The sequence below is a fragment of the Capra hircus genome, unplaced genomic scaffold (assembly GCF_001704415.2).
Source record: "Capra hircus breed San Clemente unplaced genomic scaffold, ASM170441v1, whole genome shotgun sequence".
In the NCBI taxonomy this organism is placed as follows: domain Eukaryota; kingdom Metazoa; phylum Chordata; class Mammalia; order Artiodactyla; family Bovidae; genus Capra; species Capra hircus.
In genome coordinates, this window is record NW_017211853.1 from 2,996 (window position 1) to 27,017 (window position 24,022).

General features: G+C 47.0%; 2 protein-coding genes and 1 pseudogene across 2 annotated transcripts; all 3 read right to left on the reverse strand.

Annotated features, from left to right (window-relative positions):
• Positions 1–3,938: 3,938 nt before the first annotated feature.
• On the reverse strand, positions 3,939–4,982 carry LOC102180477 (melanoma-associated antigen B4-like). The gene has a single exon (XM_018045453.1). It carries the CDS (start codon positions 4,980–4,982, stop codon positions 3,939–3,941), a length of 1,044 nt encoding a protein of 347 aa, XP_017900942.1.
• A 9,943-nt stretch (positions 4,983–14,925) lies between these two features.
• Positions 14,926–15,671, reverse strand: LOC108635203 (annotated as a pseudogene).
• A 4,342-nt stretch (positions 15,672–20,013) lies between these two features.
• Positions 20,014–20,820, reverse strand: LOC102188670 (melanoma-associated antigen B18-like; the record flags this gene model as incomplete). The annotated part of the gene is given in 3 exon segments (XM_018045455.1): positions 20,014–20,300; positions 20,303–20,647; positions 20,719–20,820. Coding segments are annotated over 3 exon segments (734 nt in total), but the record flags the coding sequence as incomplete, so codon positions are not given.
• Positions 20,821–24,022: the final 3,202 nt, after the last annotated feature.

Consider the following 24,022-nt stretch of genomic DNA (forward strand, 5'->3'; position numbering starts at 1 on the left):
CCTCCTCCAGGGAATGTTCCACACCCAGGGATTGAACCTTTGTCTCCCACACTGCAGGTTCACACTTTCCACCGAGTCACTTGGGATAGCTACCTGTATCCTATGCTATTCTGTCCCTGTAATATGGAGGCAGGCTCCCCAGCTAAGAGCAAATCATTTCTCTTGCTGGGTGTCTTCTCCATGAGGGTCTCCAGCTTGGACTCTTGTCTGGAATTTAGTGAGCAAGTTTCTTCCCAACAAGAGCAGGGGGTAGTCATACATGATCAGAAACTGATGATCAAAGGTAAACTTTCCTAGCAAGGACTTGAGGGAGGGGCAGGTCACTTGGTCTGGGACCTTCCTTCCATCCTCATCATCATGGAGGATTGGAGGGCAAGGGCCAAGGCAAATCAGCACCAGGTAGCTGCCCCACATATAAAATAACTGTCTTCCCTGCCACATCAAGGGTTACCTGAGGCTCCTCTGGGGAAATGACCAGGGTATCCTTTGGAGCCACAGAGGTTCCCAGGCTTCATCAGTCTTCGGTTCCCTCGGCCTGCTTGGTTTGGCAGCCTCGAGTCTCCTATAGGACTGGAGAGACTGTGGTCATGCTTCTGGATGCCCTCTCATTTGTACATCTGTCAGGTAGGGTACTGGTGGATTTTCCCAAACAGGGAGCATTCGACCTTCCAGTCACCCTCCTGGCTGTACGAAGATCCATCCTTTCTGCACAAGACAGTGGCTCTGATCCAGGCTTCCTGGATTCTGTCCCTGCTGTTGGCTTTGTTAAGGGAGAGTAACCCTAAGGTAGTGGAGGGGTTTGAGCTGTCACTTTGTGTAATGATGCTTTTTGCTGTTGTCCCTGAATCCTTTTTTGGCTCCTCAACCCTACCTCTATCACTGAGTATGCCAAAGGCAAAACATGAGTTGATTTTCGGGAGTCTTAGGTCTCCAGCTGCCTAGATGGTACATTAGAGGAGGATGGTCTGGCAGACTGCCCCCCCCCCCCCCTGCTCAGAACTGGGAGGTAGCAGTTCCTGGTTGTGGTTCTTGGGAAAGTGGACTAATAAGCTGATCATATAAAACATCAGTCTCCTGGTGGAGAAGGAGCACTTTGAAAGGGGTGTGAGTGCTTTCACAGGAGTTAAAAAGAGTTCTTTAGACATGGATTTTGGAATAGGATCATGAACATTTGGATGCATGGGACTTCTGCCCTTGCTCCCATTTTTCAGTTAGGATGTCACAAGACAGGGACCAATGGGAGTTATTTGTTCTGGTGCATTCCCAGTGTCAAGAGTGGGTTGCCTGTGAGCACCTGAAATCTACCTGATTGGTGAGCCTGAGGAGGCCCCTTGGGTTAGTCTCGAAAAGGAACAGAAGCCAGTGGGAGGAAGAATGACCAGCATCCAAGGGCCTAAAATCTTCAGAGAGGAGCGGACGAGACCTAGGTTCTGGCCAACTAAAGAGTTTACCATTATCACTGAAATAAAAGAAAAAGACACAGAGCTGAAAGGTAGGACTGGAGTACCACAAGGCAGTGATAGCAATACTGGGCAAAAGTTCCCCTCATGGTATTCTCGTTGTGATCTTGGAGAGGGCTCCTCTTTGGACTCCTGAAGTGGCTCCTTGCTAAGAATCCACCTGCAATGCAGGAGATGTGGGTTCAATCACAGGATTGGGAAGGCACACTAAAGAAGGAAATGGTAATCCACTCAATATTGCTGCTGGGAAATCCTGTGGACAGAGGATCCAGGTGGGCTTCAGTCCAAGGGCCCACAAAGGGTTGGACATGACTTAGCGACTAACCACATTAAGAATGAAAGAAGCAACACCTAACCAACAAGGAGGCTCAAGGATCAAGGACAGTCTGAGAAGTCTGGAGAGCAGGATAGAAGAGAAATCAAGGATATGAGGGAAGGTGTAGAGCTATGAAGTGGGGGAGGTTGAAGTTCCTGATTGTGGATCTTGGGAGAAGTGGACTGTCTCCTAGCAGAGAGTCCTAAGCCTGCTGAGAAAAGGTGCTCGCTTACTGCCTCTGCCCTGGGATTAATAAAATCTGCTTGAGACCCCCAAGAAGGGAGGGAATCTTCCACAGTGTAAGGTCAGGGAGTGGTGAGGTAGGCCCAAAAATCTAGAGAAGGATGCAGAGTCCCCCAGTTTTGGCCCCTGATGCAGTTCTGGTCCTGGAAACACACTCGGATTAAGAATGTTTAGGGAGGGAATTGGACTCGAGGACTTAGAGAGAAGAATCTCACCCAATCAAGTCCCTGATTATTTATTCGGTCTTAATTTGAACATCATGCAGTCTTCTCGGTTAAACTTCTCACATCAGAATGGATAGGGCCATAGAGGAAATAACAAAGATGAGAGGAGAAAAGTCTTGGCCTCAGTGGGCGCCTTCACCATTGGAAATTCTGTGTCTACCAGGCCTAAGGACAGTGTCAACTGCCACCCAAGCATTCTTTGGGGATGCACAGCCTGGGCGTCCTCCTTGCAGCTCTTAATTGAGGGGAGCCATGACACGGGGAGCCATGACACAGTGAGCTGACCCAGATCTTGCCCTGTGGGTCATGGAAAGAGAACCAAGCAGAGAGTGACAGGAAGCAAGTTTTCATGGGAGAGAGAGAGTGAAAGTCAGGGGTCTCCAGCCAGCAGTTTGGGCAAGACCACTGGAGATCACCGTGGCAGCAATCCTAGTCATGGAACCAAATATGTCACTGGTGAAAAGAGATTTCCTCAGTTCTTGCCCTTGTAAAGAAAGGGAAGGACTCTGGACTACTGCATATCAGGGGACTTGTCTGATAAAGGTCACTTTACCAGTCTTGTGAAGTTGAGACAATTGCAAGTTATCCATCTATAAATGGAGTCTGCTAAATCCTATCCTGCATGAATGCTGGAATGCATGTACTACATATAAAGCCGAGTCATACTAATTAAGAAACAATGGTCTTTAATTTAATGGAAGTCATGATTATTATGCACCTCCAAAATACCACCTTCCTATCTGAGGTTATTTTTATCCAGTAGAGAGCACAGACTATGCAGTGCACTGGGACAAAAGAAATAAATACTCTTAAATGAGCTAAATTAAGGTAAAAAATATTATATTTTACAAAAAAAAAGGGTTAGAGGAAATAAGGCAAACTACAAATTAAAAGATTTTTCCTTTATATTTGCTTGTTTTTTGGTTTCTCAATAATATCTGTGGTCACGTTTCACATTACCATGAAAATCTCTCTTTCAGCAACATATTACCTACTTCCAGATCATAAAGACATACAGATGGTTCATGAATTTCTTTTACATCTACCAAAATCCTAAAACAGCAATAAATAAAACTGGAATATCATTAAAAGTCAATATTCTGAAGAAAAAGAATCTGTTAGAAGTAAAAATATTCAATAAAAATAAAATAAATAATATGCAGAAGTTACTAGTTTAAATCAGGAAGAAAATAGAGATCTAAACTTGGTTTGCTCGACCCCTACTAACCTGCACTATCTAGGAGCTTCACTACTCTTTGAGAAAATTTTATTCCATTGTCATCTCACCTTGTGTAGATGGTGAACAATATATTCAGTATGTTCAGTGTGTTTTACATATACCCAACCTGTGGCTTTCAAAACTTTAAAACAGCAAACAATGTGATTTATATGATTAATACATTTGTATTCTGAGGCACAATAAACTTTATGAAAAGTAATTAACATTTGAAAATACTAAACTCCTCCCTCATCTCCTTAATCTACTTTAAATCAACGTTCACTAGATATTTCTTCTATGGATAAAGGAAAAAAGATATATATTTTTTAAAATGAGTTGTACCTAAACTCCCTTACTCCATAAAACTATAAAGAACATACAGGTTTTGTTCCTTCTACCCTACTACTCTCTACTATTTAGGAGCTTGACAGCTCTGTTCCAACACAAAAGGGGAGAAAGTGTCAGGGTCTCCCTCCCTAGATGTGGGAGGAGCTGTAGGACTTGGCCCTGGAAGGGGCACTGGCTTCAGCCATTGTGGGAGCCCTGGCCCTGCCTCTCAGCCCTGCTCTCTCCACCTGATCTCTCAGAGCCTCGTCATAGAGGTCTGGGAAGGGAGTCGGGACGGTATTGTGGATCTTGGCCAGCACCTCCAACACCTTCATCTTATTGGTCTCAACACAAACTCTCAGGCCCCACAGGAACTCGTAGTGGGGAGGATCGCCACTGGGCACTTGTCGATACTTCAGGTACTTCTTCTGCACCAGATCTTTGGTGATGAGCCTTCTGGGCTCCCCAAAGATCCAGTGACTCCTCCCAGTATAGACCACCAACACACTGAGGAATTTCCAGACCTCCTCCCCGGGGGCGTGGTTACTCTTCCTGAAGATAATGCCCAGGAGCACCATGAGGAAACCGGACTTGGGCCGACCCACCCCCTCCTCACTCAGACCTTCATCGCCGCGGAGGTTGAGCTTGTAGATGAGAGCACAGATGATCATGCTACGGCCGACTACTGTCAGCTTCAGGCCAAAGACCAGCTCCATGTGCTTAGAGGCTCTCCTGAGGATTTCAGGGAAGTGCTGCCTATACTTCCTGCCAACGACCTTCAGCAGGGCATGCTGCGAGATGGGCTCCTTCTTGGTGTCCTTCTCCAGCAGGAACTCCACCAGCATACTGGCTTTCCTGGTCAGAGGATCTATGAGAGGGCTCTGAGTGACAGGGGCTGCCTTGGAGGCACCTGCACTTTCCTCCTCTGGGCCCTGGGCACCTTCATCAGATCCTGCACAGGAAGGCCCTGCATTAGGAGAGCTAGGGGCCATGGCTCCCTGAAGCTCCTGGTGATCTCCAGTAGCAGAGGAGTTCAGGGGAGAAGCCTGAGGGACAGACGAGTGGGAAGAGGGGCACTCCTCTTTGGGGGCTGCAGCAGCACTGGTCTGAGCCTCCTGGGGATACTGAGTGTCCCCCTGGACCTGGTGGAATTTCACACGGGCATGGTACTTGTTCTTGTGCCTCTGAGGCATGGTGACACTGGTTATGGATCACAGGCGCATGCAGGCAGGGTGGCAGGGAAGGAGGGCACCTAGAGGAAGGACAAGCAGATGTTGTGAGCAACTGCAGTGAGGAGAGTCCTCCCTGGCTTGAACCCAAGCCGCCTCTGAGGGGTCCTTGAGGCCAGTGCTCTAGGACCCACAAGTCTCGTGTTCTCCTGGTGAGCCCCTCCCTTGAGACTGCTGGGTAGGAAGTGAGAGTGATCACTGGGGTGCAGCCAGACAGCCCTGCCTGGGTGTTAGAGGGAGGCCTGTAGGGGCTGGCAGGGGAGGCAGGTCCTTTCAGTTCACATTTCAGAGTCATGATGAAAACTGGGGCAAGACTCCCTCTTATCCCCCCCACCCCCAAACCCACCCACCCTGTTCCCTCTCTTGCTTTGAAGTTGACGCTGCCACCTTCCCTGTCACCTCAGACAATGAGAGGAGGGAGTGTTCAGGCCCCCAGTGAAAGGAGCCGGGACCTGCCCTTCTGCTGTCTCCAGGCTGCCCCTTCACAACCGAGCTGCAACCTCCCCAGACAGACCACCAAACCATCCCCATGTTTGGCTGGGAGGAAGTGCTGGCTACAGGGGAGGGTCCTGAGTCGGCCTTGTGATGCGGAGGATGGTCATTACCCTGAATCCTCCCGAGCCGTGACATCCTCCCTCTGCTGACGGGCTGCCAGCCCTTAGGAACGAGGTCCCTTCTTCCCCGAGTGTACTGTGTTGGCGATCATAGTCAGGGAGCCCCTCAGCCTTTAGAACTGCCCAGATGCTGACTGGTTGCTCTCCGGCAAAGTCACGCTGGGTAAGGGGTTAGGGTGGCCGCCAATCTGGTGTGTTGAGACACTCAGTCACCCCATGGGTCCCTCCTTTACTCCACAGAATCCCGGACTTCCCTCCCACCAAAGAGAGCCAGGGTCCACCAACCCCGCCACCCAGATCCACCACCCCTGGACCCAGGTTATGTCCCGAGAACCTGCGTTCGTAGCTGATGGACATTGCACCTAAAAGCCAGGCCTGAGCCTACAGGCCTAGAGAAGGTGCGGGTTGCCAGGGGGCTGTGAAGTCGCCACTTTTCAGATGGAAAATGTGTTGGGAGTGCCAGGGCGTATCTTTGTAACTATCCAGTGCACTTGTAGCTCATGTCACCTCCGACTTGGACCCCTGATGAGACCTCGGACTCCTCCCTCTGGGCACAGCTACAGCAGCTCTCAAAGATAGCAGCCCTCTCAAAGATGGCATCACACCCCATCGTAGATAGGGGGCCGTCACTTCCTATCGTGCTTCTGGGCTCCAGGAGGACAGCAGGGGCACGGCCTGGGTGGGCAGGGTTTTGGGGGAGTTTCCCGCAGGAGCAGGGATGTGGTCCCTTCTTCGACTCATAGTGGGTCCTGGGATGTCCTTGCTGATCTCAGTCAACTTGCCTCACTCCTTGCCTCTCACTTCTCTCAGTAAACCAAGCAGGAAGAATTTGGGAGCCCGAGCCTGACAGCCTTCCTGGAGCTGCTGAGACAGACAGTGAGGGCACTCTGGGGCACATGTGTGCTGAGTGATGCTCTCTGTCCACTATCCCTGTCTTCCCCTGACCGTGATGCTGCCTTATGTGCCATCTGCTCACCTGAGGGCAAGGCCTCACCTGGAAGATGTCAAATCCCCAGACTCCTGGTGAGAAGCGCACTGGCATCTCATCATTGCTTCTGCCTAAGGCTTCCTGGAAATGGCTGCTGCAGGTAAGATAAGTGAGAGGGAAGGATGGGAGAATGCCTTCTGTGGTGTGGAATCCCTCACATCTCACTCAGGATCTTCATGTTGACTGCAGGCGGAGCCTGATATCCCTTCCCTTTCTGGTATAAAACCACCCCTGTTCCCAACCATGCTCCACACAATCCCAGCAGAGAAAGTGAAGGCGCTCCTCAGCCTGACGGTTCTCACTGTCAGCTCTTAGTCGAGTGCAGGGGCATTGCTCGAAAGTTCTGAGATTAATTTCTGTCCTTTTGTACAATTACTGTGATACAAGCTTTTCTCTTTTAGTCCATGTGTGACAGTCTCTTAAGCTGACCATTTACAAGGGCCAGTTGTCACCACTAACAAAGCTTGTGCTGGTTATTGCATGACCTCTGGGCCATACTGCCATGTCCATCCCAAACTTTGGTGCCCCATGATCCTGGGATGGGGCTCTGAGATGCTGCCTCAGGTTCCTTCAGTGAAGCAGTAGAGGCTCATGGTCCCACGGCCCAGTGGAAGAACCAACCACTCCAGTTTAAAGCCTTTTCCAGCTGATCCTGTTGTCTGTTTCCTCTGTGGCCTGCACACCTGTGTCAGCCTCAGAGTACTCCCCCACCTGGGCACTCATAGGGTCAAGTTCAGTGGAGACTTATTGTTCCTCAGGGATTATTTCTTTTGTGTTCTTGCTTTTGCTGGTAGTTGTCCTTATTCCTTGTATAAGTTTTCCATGGTTTGTTCTGGGTACAGGAAACAGCCGCCCACGTGTGACTGTGGTGTCAGCTACTCTGGATGTGGTACTAAATCTGTAAAGGATTTAAGGAAAATCGACAGTCTTAGAATGTGTCCTCATGAATACACATAACATACTATTCTGTTTGAGACTTCTTTTTCCTAAGGGCTCAGGAAATTCTTCTTGTTGCCTTCGTGTAGACTGCATGCATTTTTCTAAGGTTTCTTTGCAGCTACATTTTTCATATTGTTGCTTTTGTTTATGGTGTGTTTTCTAATACATGGTCTGAGTATTGTCTATTCTTCCAGACCAGTCTCTTGATTTTGCTGTCTTGATCTTTTTTATGCCAGGTTTCTGAAGTTACTTATATGTGTCAATATTTTCTGTGCCCGTTTCTTAAGAATTTCAATTCGAGGATCAAATTCTTACCATGATAGTTTGCTTTTCATTATTGCTGACTTTTATTCATTTTGCATTGGTGCATGTAACTCTGTACTGGCTTTGTGTTCTTATATTTTTTTTTCTGCTTTTAAATTACTAGACTTTAAAAAAGTTGTTTTAATCAACAGGTACTTGCTTTGTAATGTTGTGTTGTTTCTGCTATACAACAGGATGCATCAGCGCTACGTATACATAGTCCTCCCGCCTGATGAGACTTCCTCCCAAGCCCTCATCTCACCCCTCTAGGCTGGCACACAGCACCAGGCTGAGCTCCCTGTATTATATAGCAGTTTCCCGCCAGCTATCTTTTGTACACATGGGACTCTATATTTGTCAGTGCCACGCTCTCAGTTCGTCCTACCCACGCCTTCCCTTGCTGTGTCCACAGGTCCATTCTCCACATCCATGTCACTATTCCCGCCCTTCAGATAGGCTCGTGAGTACCGTTCCTACTTTCCATGTATATGCGTTAATATACGTTACTTTTCTAACTTTCTTCGCTCTGTAAACAGGCTCTAGGTGCATCCACCTCACTACAAGTGACTTAAATTTGCTCCTTTTTATGGCTGATATTCCATGGTATGTGGCTACCACAACTTCACTATCCAGTCATCTGTCAGTTGAAGTCTACTTTGCTTCCATGCCCTGTCTATTGTAAGCAGTGCTGCAATGAACATTGGATACACATGTCTTTTCAATTCTTCTTTTCTCAGTGTATATGCCCAGTATTTCAATTGCTGGGTCATATGGTAGTTTTAATCCTAGTTTTTAAAGGAACCTCCCTAGTGTTCTCCATAGTGGCTATATCAATTTCCATTCCCACCTTTTCTTTAAACTCTCCCCAGCATTTACTGCTTGTACAAATTTTGATGATGACCATTCTGACCTGTATGAGGCGACACCTCATTGTAATTTTGATCTGCATTTCTTTCATGATGAGCGATGTAGCTCCTCTTTTCATCTGTTTATATTTTTGTTTCCCTTTGTATTTCTTTTATGAAAGAACAGATTTAAGTTTTGAGAAAATTCAGCAGATAGTATAGAGAGGTCTCATACAGCCACTCTCTTCCTCCACTTGGTATCTTCTATTATTAACATCTTGTATTGGATCAATGGATATAAGTTCGTTTTTTACATCTGACCCACTAATGTCAATATCTCATTATTACCTATTGTCCATTGCTTACAATACATTTTACTTTTGTGTTTTACGGTTCTTTAGTGTTTGACAGATGCATGATATTATCAACTCAGCCAACATGGTGTCGTGCAGAGGAGTGTGAATGCCCTATGCATCTCCCATGCTCCATCTGTTCATCCCTCAAAACCTCACTTGGAACCCCTGACAACTACTGAATGTTTACTGTTTCTAAAGATTTGCATTTTCCAAAATGTAACATTGACAGAATCATACAGTATGTAAGCTTTTTATACTGGCTTCTTCTGCTAATCAATATACATTGACTTGTCTCTATATCTTTTTATGCTTTGAAATGTTTTCTTCCAGCACTGAATAGTATTCCACGAAGCTTACCATAGTTTGTTTCCCCACTCATCTACTGAAGGTTATCTTTGGTGATGTTGATTTTTGGCAGCCATGACTTATTCTTCTATAAAAACTTGGTTGTAGGTTTTTGGATGGGCTTAAGGATTTGGCTCTTTTGAGTAAATACCTTAACGTTCATTTGTTAGATCATAGGATAAGACTATATTTAGCTTAAAAGAATTTGCCAGACAGTTTCCAAAGTATCAGTGTCACTGCATTCCCTTTAGCAATGAATTAATTTTCAGGTAGTTTGCCTGTTTCCTTTTCATTTATTTGGACTTCTGTGTTTCTGGTTTGCTCTTTCATTTGTGCAATATTTCTCTGCCTTTTCCATTATTATTATTATTTTAATTATCGTGTTTGAGGTCTGCTTTCCCCAGGCTTCAAGGTTGAATTCTTTCTTCTTTTTTGTTTCTGCCCTCTAAGGTTGTTCCAGTGGTTTGTGTAAGCTTCTTATAGGGTGAGATTTGTGCTGCGTTTTTGTTTCTTTGTTTTTTTCTTCTGATGGGCAAGGCTGAGTAGGTGGTAATTCTGTCTGCTGATGATCAGGTTTGTATTTTTCTTTTCTTTATGGTTTAGATGAGGCGTCCTGCACAGGGCTATCAGTGGTTTGGTGATGCCGGGTCTTGTATTCCAGTGGTTTCCTTTGTGTCAGTTCTCACTATTTGATATCCTAGGGTTAGTTCTCTGGTAGTCTAGGATCTTGGAACCAGTGGACCCACTCTAAAGGCTCACGGCTTGACCTTGAGTTATGCATGGGTCTGTAAATACTTTTCTGCTGGTCATGTACCCCTGTCCACTCTCAGCTGCTTTTCTGCATGCACTTCTATTCTGAAGATGTATTCCTGATGTGTCCGTGGAGAGAGATGTATTCCACGTCCACCAACTCCTCTTGCCATCTTGTTCCTCCTGGGCAAGATTTGAGAGAGTCCCTTGGACTGCAAGGAGATCTAACCAGTCAATTCTAAAGAATATCAGTCCTGAATATGCATTGGAAGGACTGATGCTGAAGCTGAAGCTCCAGTACTTTGGAGACCTGACGTGAAGAACTGACTCGTTGGAAAAGACCCCATGCTGGGAAAGATTGAAGGCAGGGAGAGAAGGGAAGGGCAGAGGATGAAATGGTTGGACAGCATCACCTACTCAATGGACATGAGTTTAGGCACGCTCTGGGAATTGGTGATGGACAGGGAAGCCTGGCATGCTGCAGTCCATGGGGTTGCAAAGAGTCAGACACGACCAAGAGACTGAACAGAAGAGATGAGTCATCAAAATATTCTTGTCATTCCTATATTTTCTGAATGAGTTGAAGCCTTCCCTTTCTGCAAGGCTGATTCCCTTACAGTGGCAAAGAAGGTGTGAGAAAATGTGTTCTCTGCTTGGTTTATCAAGTGTGATCCAGGCACACATTTCCCTGGACAAATTATACAAGCTTTAACCAAAACCTTGCAGGCTTCTTGAAATTATCGTTGTCCCTATGACCCACAAACTTCAGGGAGGATTGACAGAAACAATACAAAAACTGCACTCTAGCAATATAAGAATTAGGAACGTGGGGATTTCAGTATAGCCACTCAGTCGTGTCCAACTCTTTGTGACCCCATGAATCGCAGCACGCCACGCCTTCCTGTCCATTACCAACTCCTGGAGTTCATTCAGACTCACGTCCATTGAGTCAGTGATGCCATCCAGCCATCTCATCCTCTGTCGTCCCCTTCTCTTCTTGCCCCCAATCCCAGTATCAGAGTCTTTTCCAGTGAGTCAACTCTTCTCATGAGGTGGCCAAAGTCCTGGAGTTTCAGCTTTAGCATCATTCCTTCCAAAGAAATCCCAGGGCTGATCTCCTTCAGAATGGACTGGTTGGATCTCCTTGCAGTCCAAGGGACTCTCAAGAGTCTTCTCCAACACCACAGTTCAAAAGCATCAATACTTCAGCGCTCAGCTTTCTTCACAGTCCAACTCTCACATCCATACATGACCACTGGAAAAACCATAGCTTTGACTAGATGGACCTTTGTTGGCAAACTCATGTCTCTGCTTTTCAATATGCTGTTTTAGTTGCCCATAACTTTTCTTCGAAGGAATAAGCGTCTTTTAATTTCATGGCTGAAGTCACCATCTGCAGTGATTTTGGAGCCCCCAAAAATAAACTCTGACACTGTTTCCACTGTTTCCCCATCTATTTCCCATGAAGTGATGGGACCAGATGCAATGATCTTTGTTTTCTGAATGTTGAACTTTAAGCCAACTTTTTCACTCTCCACTTTAACTTTCATCAGGAGGCTTTTTAGTTCCCCTAGACTTTCTGCCATAAGGGTGGTGTCATCTGCATATCTGATGTTAATGATATTTCTCCCGGCAGTCATGATTCCAGCTTGTGCTTCTTTCAGCCCAGCGTTCCTCATGATGGACTCTGCATATAAGTTAAATAAGCAGTGTGGCAATATACAGCCTTGATGTACTTCTTTTCCTATTTGGAACCAATCTGTTGTTCCATGTCCAGTTTTAACTGTTGCTTACTTACCTGCATATAGGTTTCTCAAGAGGCAGGTCAGGTGGTCTGGTGTTCACATCTCTTTCACAGTTTTCCACAGTTTATTGTGATCCAGACATTCAAAGGCTTTGGCATACTCAATAAAGCAGAAATAGATGTTTTTCCGGAACTCTCTTGCTTTTTCCATGGAGCCATAAAAACCCATTGAAAAACAGCCTGGGAACTTGCTGACAGAATTCCCATCAGCCTTACCAAGTGAGTAAAGAAGATCACTTCCGGCAGGCACAGGAACTTTAGGATGTTTTGGGGACTTCAGGAAGAGAGGAATTCATCCAGATCTCTAAGTTTGACAACAGGTCTTTGCTGTGGCTTCCTAGCCTCAAGAAGCTATTAAAATTTCCTTCTGGACACTCCTTATAAACCATTCCAGCAAAGCAGATTTAAAAGCTCCTATATGGCAAATTGTTATTCTTACTATACTTAGATAAATAATCAGGCCAAGTTTATTGAATGTAGACTTCCTTTGCAAACAAATTAGGTCTTAGTTTTCCTGTCTTCGGTAGAAATGAGGGAGATGATAGACAGCAAAAAAATGGTTCAATAGAAAGTGTAGTACACATGTGTGGATATTAGGTTCTAGTGGTATTACGTTTCCTTGAAGTATTGTTATTTACCTGCAAACTGGTTTGGATCCTGAGTTTTTCTAGTGTCCACCCATATTTAGCTGCAACTTTCTTAATAAAATTCCCAATTTCTCCCAATCTTTTGATGTGTCTGTGGGGAGACAGTGAGCTCTGAGCGATACACCTCTGCCATCTTGATCCGCTCACTTTCCCATTCTTTTGACTTGAATCACTGAGAACTAACATTGCCATTTTCCTAAAGTCCTGCAACGTGAAGCTAGATGACTTGATGCAAAGATCAGAGAAATTGTTACAACAGCTCACGTTCAAACAGACTTCATGCCTGTTGCTGTACGAGCCACTCAGAAAGTGAACCTGGTCACCAAGAGATATTGCTAACTGTGATAGAGACATTTCAAACTGCAATAGTTGCTTCGATCCTGACGCCTTCTTGAATGACTACCCCTGGGCTCAGAAACTGGTTGATAACCAGCTCCAATCATTTACATCTGCTTTTCTTTTGTTTCCATAGAAATGCCTCTTATTAATAACTACCTGATACTGCTTGTACCCTAGGCCTGGCTTTGGGAGCCCACCTGCAACACCACCTATTGAAATGAGATATCACTCTTTAAATGAACTGACCTGTTCTCAGAACTATGCAACCGCTGCCATGAAATGGAAGACTCCACTAATCCATTCTCTCTGTCCACAGTGACCAGATCAGCTTTTATCATGTGAGACTTGCAGGCAAGTTTCAGAGGAGGGACCTGTCAAGGCATAGGGCACTCTGCCCCCAAATATACCACAGTGGCGTATTGATTATTTTGATTTCAAGTTACTTAAGAAACAGCCAACAGGGAGGTGGGAGGGGGTTCATGTTTGGGAACGCATGTACACCCGTGGTGAATTCATGTCAATGTATGGCAAAACCAATACAGTATTGTAAATTAAAATAAAGTAAAAAAAAAATTCCAAGTTAAAAAAAATAATAAAATAAAAAAAGAAACAGCCAACAGAGGAGGGCATCCCACTGCTCCGATTTCTGCCTCCCTGAGAGCAGGAAATACATCTCATATGAAGGATGTACTGCCTGCATCTGGAGGCAGAGGGAAACCCTTCCAACCAGAAATAGGCAGTTCAAGCAGAGAAGTCCTGTATACACAAACCTTGTTAAGTCTTTAATTTACTACCCTGGGTACAGATTCTGTTTAGATTCCTTACTAGTTGAGTACCTTACACCTAAGTGGATTTGTCCTGTCGATTCCTCACAAATTGTTTTGTTGTCTACTAAATAAAGAAGCTGCCTGCTTTGCCCACTTCTTAGGTCCCATTTCTATGACACTTCTTGTGCACATGAATTGCAATTTGTCTCTTTGTGTCCTGTTACTCCTGTCTTGTGTCAAGTTTACAAGAATTCAAAAGGGGTAAAGGAGGAATGTCTTTCTTCCCTACACACCTCAAAGGAGTTCACCCTTACATCTCAAAAACTCCCTGGAGACGATGTGCGTAGAATACCAGTCTGTGGACTGGAAGCTCCTGCATTGAGATAAGAGCAGAGGCACCTTAGATTTCTGTCTGTTAGGGGCAAATTGTGTCCCCTCCACAAATGCATATTGAAGGCATAACTCGGAGTACTTCAGAATGCAGCTGTAGTTAGAAATAAGGTCTTTAAAGAGATGGTTGAGTTAAAATGAAGTCATTAGTGTGGGCCATAACCCAGTGTGACTATCAGAAGAAATTGAGACACAAAAGGAGGCACCAGGGATATATGCACTCAAAAGGAATGCCAAGTGAAGAGGGTAGCCACCTGGAAGCCAAGGGGAGAGGCCTCAGGGTAAACCAGCCTTCACCTTGGACTTGCAGCCTCTAGAAATCTGAGAAAAAAAGTTTCCGTTGTTTCAGCCACCCATTCTGTGGGGTTTTGTGTGGAGAGCCTAACAGATCCGTACGTTACCCCAGGTAGAGATTTCTTCCTGGATAGTCTTTTTATGTTCCTGTCATTCCTAAAGGCTATCTCAGGATCTTGCTTATGTGATTGCAGCTCCTTCTTTCTAAAGTTATAATGGGGATAGGCTAGGTCTTGATCTTAGCCTCACCAGAACTAGCATAGAGCCTTTCAAAGAGCAGGTGCTCAAAAAATAAATGAAGACAGTAAGAGGTCTAACTTGGTAAGGTTTAATACCTCCTGCATTTTTCAAGAAGCATATCGAGGTATAAATTATTTAGTTTTACAAAACAGAAGACCGAAAAGATGGAGAACAATCAAGGTTGATCATGTTTTGAAACTTTTTTCATTTTATTTTTTCATTCCATTGTCCCAGCAGTTTTATTGCGGGATTGCTTCCCATTTCAGCAAAAGTCCCTATTTTGATGTCACATTTTCTTATCTGGATGATCTTTTAAAAGTCTTCGTCTTCGGTAGGGGTGGGAGAAGCTGCTGGATGTGGCAGTGGACCATGCCTGGAAGGGACAGTGGTGCCAGGCCTGGCTGGAACTGTGGCTCAAGCTCTCTCCTCATCTCACAAAGCTTCTTCATATTGTGATGAGAAGGCACTGGGGACCGTATCATTGACTTTTGCCAAAAATTCCAGGACTTTTCATTTTGCTGGTTTCAGCATGGGCTCGTGGGCCCCACAGGAACTCGTAACGTGGAGGATCGCTGTGGGCAACCTGGCGGTACTCCAGGTACTTCATTGTCACTAAGTCTCTGGTGATGAGCTTCCTGGGCTCTCCGTAGATGATAGGTTTTCTCCCAGCATATACTCGCATCATATTCAAGAATTTCCAGATGTCTTCCTCAGTGGCACAGTCGCCCTTCACGAAGATCACACCCAGAACTGTCATCAAGAGACCAGTCTTAGGTAAGCCCCTACCAACCCACACCCTCCCATTGTTGGGTCAGGTTCAGTTTGCTGACGAGGTCATAGGAGTGGATGGTTGAGTCAACTTCCTTCAAGTCAACTGCAAAGACAGCCTCGATGTGTTCAGAGGCTCTCTTGAGAATCTCTGGCAAATCGGTGATGGTATCTTGGGTGGATAATCTTCAGCATGTCTTCCTTCATGATGGGCTGCTTCATTTTATACTTACACAGAAGGAACTGCTCCAACAAACTTGTCATGCTGTTCAGAGTATCACGATAGGTGTTTTCGGTAGAAGATGAGGAACGTGAATCTTCCTCATCTTGACTGCTATCTTCTTCATCAAATGTTGGGTCAGCAGTAGCTGAAAAAGTGCTGGTAGTAGATGGGGCTTCCAAAGACCCCTGGGAAGTGCTATTTGACCCAGTAGCTGATGAGCTCTGTGACTTATCTTCTAAAAGAGAAGAGGTAGAGGGAAGCTCTTCCATTACTGCAGTGGGCTGCACTCCCTTGTGACTCTGGGGCTCATATCAGGGCCTGGTGGCATTTCTCACGGATGCAGAGCTTATGAGACTGACCTCGAGGCATGATGACTGCTCTGGGGACAATGATTAGAAGTGTGAGTAGGAGGGCAGGTGATAAGGGCCCACAGGATGACGAAGATTGAGTGTGCAGCTGCAGCAGGAGAATACCACCTTGGTTATCAGGAAGGCTACATTTGTGGTTTTCTTGAGGGCACTGCTCTGAAAACCCCCAGGGTTCCTATTCTCTTAATCAGCCTGTCCTTTGGGAAACATATTGAAGGAAATTAGAGTGATCTTTAGGCTGCATCCTGCTACCCCTGCCTCAGGCATGCTGGGGTGACAGAAGGGGCTGGTAGTCTCCTACACAGAGGCAACTGTTATTTCACATTCAAGACCACCAACCCAACTAGTGGCCAGTCATAGGACCTATTCGCCTCTGCTGTTCTGTAGTTGGCTATCACAAAGCTCCCTGGGATTTCTGAGAAGTGAAGAGGTCCTCACCGCATCACCTCAGTCACTAGTTATCATCCCAGTACTGAGTGCACACTGGAAGTTTTCGTCCCTGCCTCCTGAGTCCCTCAACATCGAATTAAGAGTGCTTCCTTTGGTTCCCCATAGGGCCTGGTGATCCCCACCCCTTTCTTGGAATGGTGTCTGCACCTTCATACTAAGGGTTTCACCTCCGACACACCCTGATACAAATAAAATGTTGGTGGAACTTCAGCTTGATAGCTCTGCCCTGGTTCTTCAAGGGCTATAAGGACCAGGGCTGGATTCATTATCACTTCTTTTTATTGGTAGATGATCCCTCAGTCCTTGCTTTGACCTCTGTTGTGGCCTGAAATTCTACCCTCCCTTCCCCTTAGGTCGCACCCTTCTACTACTATACTTTCTTATAGTAGGGCAAGCATCTCCGTGAGACCCCTGAGGAGAAAGTAAGATTCTCCTCATCCTGTCCATACCCGTCCCTGGTCTTCTGAAGGCGCAGAGGATGAATCATATGGTGTATGGGGTGTGTGGTTCCCTTCGTCTTCAGGGTATTCAGTTGGTTTCTGGAAAACCTGGAAATAATCCCACTGCTGGCCCTAAGTCTATACCCCTTGGACCATGTCCCAGTCCCGCTTGTGACATCATAGAAGGAAATGGGCATGATCATGTCAACAATGAGCAGGTATCCAAGGGATGCCAGGAAGGGCAGGGTTCTGTGGCGGTTTCCTCAGAGTTCTGAGTCAGGGGGTTTCATACGTCCAAAGCTTGACTCCTGGCAGGGTGTTGGGCTCCTCTTGTTTACGTAAGGGAGCTCTCCTCAGACTAAGCTCCTCCCTCCCTGTAATGCCAGAGAGGGAAAGTCTGGGAATGCCACACGAGTCTGGCTCCTACCTGTGCCTTCAGGGATGACATCAAGGATTCAGGCTTCTTGGGGCCCTCTGTGTTCAGTGTAGGGTATGACCTGACTCAGGTGCCTCACCTTGACTCCTGGGGGACTCTGGATTTCACTTCTCTCAGCCTAAGGTGACCCATGTTAGAGCAAAGACCATGTCCTTGCAAGCCCTGAAAAGAAGTGAGGGAATGTGCAGGCCTGGCAGCCCTGTCTTGGCCTTCTGAGAGCAGACACAGGCCAGTCTCTCTGTGACTTTCAGTTCCTCATTCATCTGTCTTTACCTTGACTCCTGTCTCTTCTATGAAAGACTTCTTGGGAAAGTGCCACATCTTTGAAAAGTCTTAGTCTGCCTGCACCAAATCTCACAGAGAATGGGTTGAGACCCAGGAGTGATGGGGAAGCTGCAGTCTGGGAGGGGCCCCCAGCATAGGTGGTGTGCTATCAGAGAAAACACGGTGATCTCTTCCTTCTCTTCACTGACCAGACACAGCCTCTTGTAGAACCTTCTACTCTAACAGATTTACTCTCTGAAAGGAAGGGGCTGAATTAAATGATTTTTGTGCATCCCTGATCTTTTGTGGTTTACTGACGTTTCCTTTGTAGTTAAATTGTCACTGAATGCTGTCTCCTTCTTTATTCGTACTCATTTTATTTTCATATTTTTGTTACTTATTTCTGGGGCTTTTTATTCCAAAACCGTGTTTGGGGTATGAAATTCTATTTAGGCGTGTGAAAATGCCTTTTTTGACTAATGTTCAGAAAGAGGAAGTGACGCCAAGGTTGGCCTCATCCTGCGAGAAGTGGCACAGTGTGGGCCTCTGGAGGAATTCAGTGCCAGGGGTTCAGTCCAGTTCCTATCATTTATGAGCTTTGAATTTGACCTTCTTTATTCCAGCTTCTTTATCTGCAATTATGTTTGAAAAGTCTATAGTGTAGGACCACAGACATGTGTGATGTATGTAAATCACCTGGCACAGTATGAGACAAGATTTGGTACACTGAATGAATGGCAGTTATTACGAAGGTGATTTTGACCCTGAGTGATCACAAACTTCCTATCACATAATTTTATTTCCAGGCTATATTAGAGAATATGCAACTCCAAACAATAATCAAATACACATCAGCACTAATGCTCCCAAGCAAGTTAAAACTAAGCAGTATTTCCCTATTTGAGCACCTGTTTTACGGATGTGTTTGGGGTTATCTTCTACCACATGGGTGCAAGTACAAGTTCATTTGTCTCAAGGACCAACAACTTCCCTCTCAGGTGCTGTTTTTTTGTCCAAAGCCACCCCTAAATTAAGCCCACTGACAGTAAAAATTGAGCCCCACCCTTAAAGTTAGCCAAATTACACTAAACACAACCTAATTAAACTGCCCATTTAACAGAGCAAGTTCTGGTGCTCCCATCCCGGAAAGAGAGAGACAGTCCAGTGACGTCTTGGCATCTCGCTTCAATGGGTATCACCCTTATTTCTCAGAAACTCTCTGGACAGCTCTTGATGAAAACACGTAGTGTGAGTGTTCACTTGCCTGGCTCAAGTGCACAGGGCCCCTTCCATTCCCTATGTTGAGATTCCCTATGATTTTCGGATATCCCCAAATAATGGTAAATATATGGTTGAGATATATTCCAGGATTTACCGCCTCACCTCTGAGAATCATGGTATGAGTTCTGGCATCACTCCCACAGCTTCATCTAGCCCATCATGCATCTGGACTGAAAATGACCTCCCACCGAGGAACTAGACAGTTTCCCCAAGACCCAATGCTGCCTTAATCAGGTAACTTAGACGATGCTTGCTCTCAGCTGGAACCTCCTCTTCCACACCTCCCCCATTTAAATGTATGATTTGTTTATTCCTTAGAGTTAGCTCACCACCTTCCGTAGATGGTATCTGCTGCTAGACTCAAAATTCCATGGGCAGTGCTTGGTCTTCATTTTCTTACCAACCCAGTACTATAGAAAGCCTTCTAAACAGAAGATGGTCAATTCATTTGGCAGAAAACAGAAATAATGAGCAAAGACTCTATTTTATTATGATTTAAGTGTCATACAGTTTGAATAAGCTACGCAAATCTAAGTCCTGTTATTAGCTTTTACAAGGAAAGAGGACAGATAAGAGGAAATAGAGAACCTGTGTTTACTCTGAAAGCTTTCTGATACCAAATATTTATCTCTAGGATTCTAACACATTTCCAAGTAAAATCCTATTCCAATGCTGTATTACCTCATTCTGGACCATAAGGAAATATTGAAGTCTTTCCAGCTTGTTTACAAATAACGAACTCCTAGTCATAACCTAAGAGCAGTAAACATGACTCCATGACATTAATAAACCTAGATTCTGAAGCAAAATAAACCTTATGAAGAGTAGTAACATTTAAAACTATAAAACACCTCTACCTACCTACCGAAATCATCTATTCTTGCTAGATATTATTCATATGGATAACAGGAAAACATGCATATTTTGTTAAAACTGCACCTAAACTCCCATACTACTTAAAACTGTGAAGATATGGGTTTTGTTCCCCCACCCCTACTACCTTGCTATTTTGGAGGTGGACTGTTCTCTTCAACACAAAAGGAACAAAGTGCCCTGACCCCTCCCTAGATGTGGGAGGAGCTGTAGGACTTGGCCCTGGAAGGGGCACTGGCCTCAGCCATAGCTGGAGAAATGGGAATGCCTCTCAGCCCTGCTCTAAAGCCTGATCTCTCAGAGCCTCGTCATAGAGGTCTGGGAAGGAACTCAGGACCGTATCCTGGATCTTGGCCAGAACTTCCAACACCTTCATCTTATTGGTCTCAGCATAAGATCTCGGGCCCCACAGGAACTCGTAGAGCGGAGGATCGCTATTGGGCACCTGGTGGTAGTTGAGGTACCCCTTCTGCACCAGATCTTTGGTGATGAGCTTTCTGGGCTCCCCAAAGATGGAGTGCTTCCTCCCAGCATAGATCCCCAACACATTGAGGAAATCCAGATCTCCTCCTCGGTGGCGCGGTTACCCTTCATAAAGATGATGCCCAGGAGCGCCATGAGGAGACCAGACTTGGGCAGCTCCTCCTCATCACTTGAACCTTCCTCAACCCCGAGAGTGAACTTGTTGACGAGGGCGTAGATGTTCCTGCTGCAGTCGACTTCCTTCAGCTCCAGGCCAAACACCAGCTCCACGCGCTCAGAGGCTCTGCTCAGGATCTCCGGGAAGTGCTCCTTGTACTTCCTTCCGATGACATTCAGCATGGCATTCTTTGTGATGGGCTCCTTCTTGGTGTACCTCTCCAGCAGGAAATCCATCACCATGCTGGCCTTCCTCATGAGAGGATCTTTGCGAATGCTCCGAGCGAGCAGGCTGCTCGGGCGGCATCTGCACTTTCCTCCTTGGGGCCCTGGGCACCTTGATCAGATCCTGCACAGGAAGCCTCTGCATCAGGAGAGTAGGGCCATGGCTCCCTGAAGCTTCTGGCGATCGCCAGCAGCAGGGAGCTCGGGGAGAACCCTGAGGGACAAAGAGGGGGAGGAGGGCACTCCTCTCCTGGGGCTGCAGCAGCACTGGCCTGGGCCTCCTGGTTCCCCAGGACCTGGTGGCATTTCCGTGGACATGATGCTTGTTTTTGTGCTTCCGAGGCATGATGACACAGGTCAGGACTGCAGGCAGGCGTGCAGTTAGGAAGGCAGGCAAGGAGGGCACCTTGAGAAGAACAAAGAACTGTTGTGAGCACCTTCACCAGGGAGAGTCGTCCCCGGCTTAAACCAAGTCTGCTTTGCAAGACCACTGCTCTAGGACCCACAAGTCTCCTGTTCTCCTAGTCAGCCTGTCCCCTGAGACCCCTGAGGAGGAAGTGAGAGTGAGACCTGGGGCGATGCCAGACAGCCCTGCCTTGGGTTAGACGGGGCCTGTGGGGGCTGGCAGGGGAGGTATGTCCTTTCAGTTCACATTCAGAGTTAGGATGAAAAACGGGGAATGACCCCCTAGCACCCGCCCGGATCCCTCTTCTGCTCTGAAGCTGATGCTGCCACCTTCCCTGTGACTCTGGAGAAGGAGAGGAGGGAGCACTCAGACTCCCACCGAAGGGTCCCAGGACCCGCCCTTCTGTAAGCAAGCTCTAACCTCCCCACTCAGACCGCAGCCTCCCATCCCCGTTTTGGCCAGGAGGAAGTGCTGACCACAGGGGAGGGTCCTGATTGGCCCGTGTGTCGGGGAGGATGGTCCTCACCCTGGCTCCTCCTGAGCCCTGACATCCTCCCTGTACTGACCAGCTACCAAGCCTCGGACCAAGGTCCCCTCCTCCCTCACTGTCCCGCATCCAAGATAGCAATGAGGGTGCCCTCAGTCATTAGAGCTGCCCGGATCCTACCCGCATGTTCTGAGGCCAAGTTGCGGGTGGGGGTTTCACTTGGCCGCTGTTCTGGGGTGTGGAGATCCTCAGTCCACCCCCCCAGGGTTCCTCCTTTAGCCACAGTACTAGGGGCTTTCCCTCTACAGAGCAGAACTGGAGTCCACCAGGCCCGGTCCGAAGCCTTCCTCTTGGAGACCACCTAGGTGACGTGGCTGGACTTGGGGCTTAAGATGCAGGCCCAAATCTTCCAGGGGAGAGCAGGGGCAGGGTGGCCAGGGGTTGTCCATGTTAGGGACCAAACGATGGTCTCTAGGACCTGAGTCATGTTTACCAGAAGATACAGGATATGCGCTCATCCTGCCTGGCCAATCATGTAACGCCAGCTACTCCTGTAACTGAGACAAAGAACTGCCTGTATATAAGCTGCCATACTCCTTTGTTCAGGGCTCTTGTCGGATTCCCTTGTGGGGATGAGACTATGGCCCTAGTGCGCTAGGAATAAACAAACTCCCTTCTTGCGTTTGTATTACCGTGGTGGACTTGCTCTCTCGGTTGGTTCGGAGATACTGGCTTGGAGCAGAACATCTGGGGGCTCGTCCGGGATCTCCGTCCCGCTGGAGGACAACTCTCCTGGTAGAAGGGAGTAACCTCGTTAGGAGATAGAGCTCTGAGCACCGTTGCTAACGTTGCAGAAGCCCAGATTAAGTCCGGGGCCCAGTATCGTACTGGGGAGGCATCTGGCTGTAAAGTGCAGAGGCAAGTCCAGCGTAAGGCCGGGCCTGGTTTCGTGCTGGGGAGGCGGCTGGCTCTGGTTACTGGATTTAAGTCCAGCGGCTGGGGCCCAGTTTTTATGCTGGGAAGGTGGCTGGCTCTGTGAACATCCTGCAGGTAAGATTGAGTGCATTGTCGGTGGCCACCTTGCGTTTGTTATCTGTTTGTCTATTCGTGGTGTCTGCGTTGCTCTTTGTGTGCTCTGTTGGCTCCCAGTGTACTTTTCTGTGATCATGGGACAAACAACTTCTACTCCTTTATCTCTTATGATTAACCACTTCTCTGATTTCAAGTCTAGAGCTCAGAATCTTTCGTTACTGGTAAAGAAGAGCAAACTGGTGACTTTCTGTTCCGCCGAGTGGCCCACCTTTGACGTCGGATGGCCACAAGAGGGAACTTCAATCCCCAAATTATCCAGGCAGTTAAAGAGAGGGTGCTTACTCCTAGTCCTGCGGGCACCCAGATCAGACTCCCTACATTCTGGTCTGGCAGGATCTGGTGAGAAACCGCCGGAATGGCTTAAACCCTTTGTTCTCACTCCTCCTAAACCTCCCCATCCCTCTTCCCAACTCCAACCTCACCAAGCCCACAGGTGCTAGTCATGAAGGCTTCCGAAGAAAAAGAAGAAAAAAGGACGAGAATCGACCAAAGCGTCTTCCAGGAATCTTCTCTGTATCCTAATCTGATAGATCTGGAGACCGAATTGTTCCCACCCCGTATGCGGATCCACATCCGCCCTTGCTTCCACAGGTTCCACAGGTTTCATTGGGAGAAGCCAGGAGGAGAACCGAGCCTTCAGCTCATCCCAGAGAAGGGGGCCCCGCCCAGGGAACTCGGGGAAGAACAAGAGAAATGGCCAGCATAGCGGAAGAAGACCCGAAGTCCCCTCCTCCACCGTTCACGCGTTTCCGGTCTGGCGGGGCCAGCCAGAGAGGGTGGAGAGCGGACATATCAGTATTGGCCCTTCTCCACTAGTGATTTGTACAATTGGAAAACCCAGACTCCCTCCTTCTCTGAAAAACCGCAGGGTCTTATTGATCTTTAGAGTCTATCCTTTTTACTCACAATCCCACTTGGGATGATTGTCAGCAACTGTTACAGGTGCTTTTCACTACAGAGGAGCACGAGCGGATCCTGTCAGAAGCTCGAAGAATGTGCCAGGGGTGGATGGGAGGCCCACAATACAGCCTAACCTCATTGAGGAGGGATTCCCCTTGGTGCGACCCAACTGGGACTTCGAAACGCGCTGAAGGTAGGGAGCGTCTCCAAGTGTACGTCAGACTCTTATGGCCGGCCTTAGAGCGGCCGCCAGGAAGCCAACTAATTTGGCCAAAATAAATTCAGTGAGGCAGGAACCAAATGAGAGCAGCAGCCTTCCTTGAAAGGATAATGGAAGCTTTTAGACAGTATACCCCTATGGACCCACAGGCAGATGAGTCACGAGCGGCAGTTATGTTAGCATTTTGTAAATCAAGCAGCCCCCGATATTATTAGAAAAAATTACAAAAGATAGAGAGGTTAAATGAACAATCCTTGCAAGATCTAGTGAGGGCAGCCGAGAGAGTTTTTAATCATAGAGAGAGACCCCAG

Excerpts from the sequence above, each read along its gene's own strand:
- LOC102180477 (XM_018045453.1), bottom strand. The coding sequence starts at position 4,982 with ATGCCTCAGAGGCACAAGAACAAGTACCATGCCCGTGTGAAATTCCAC.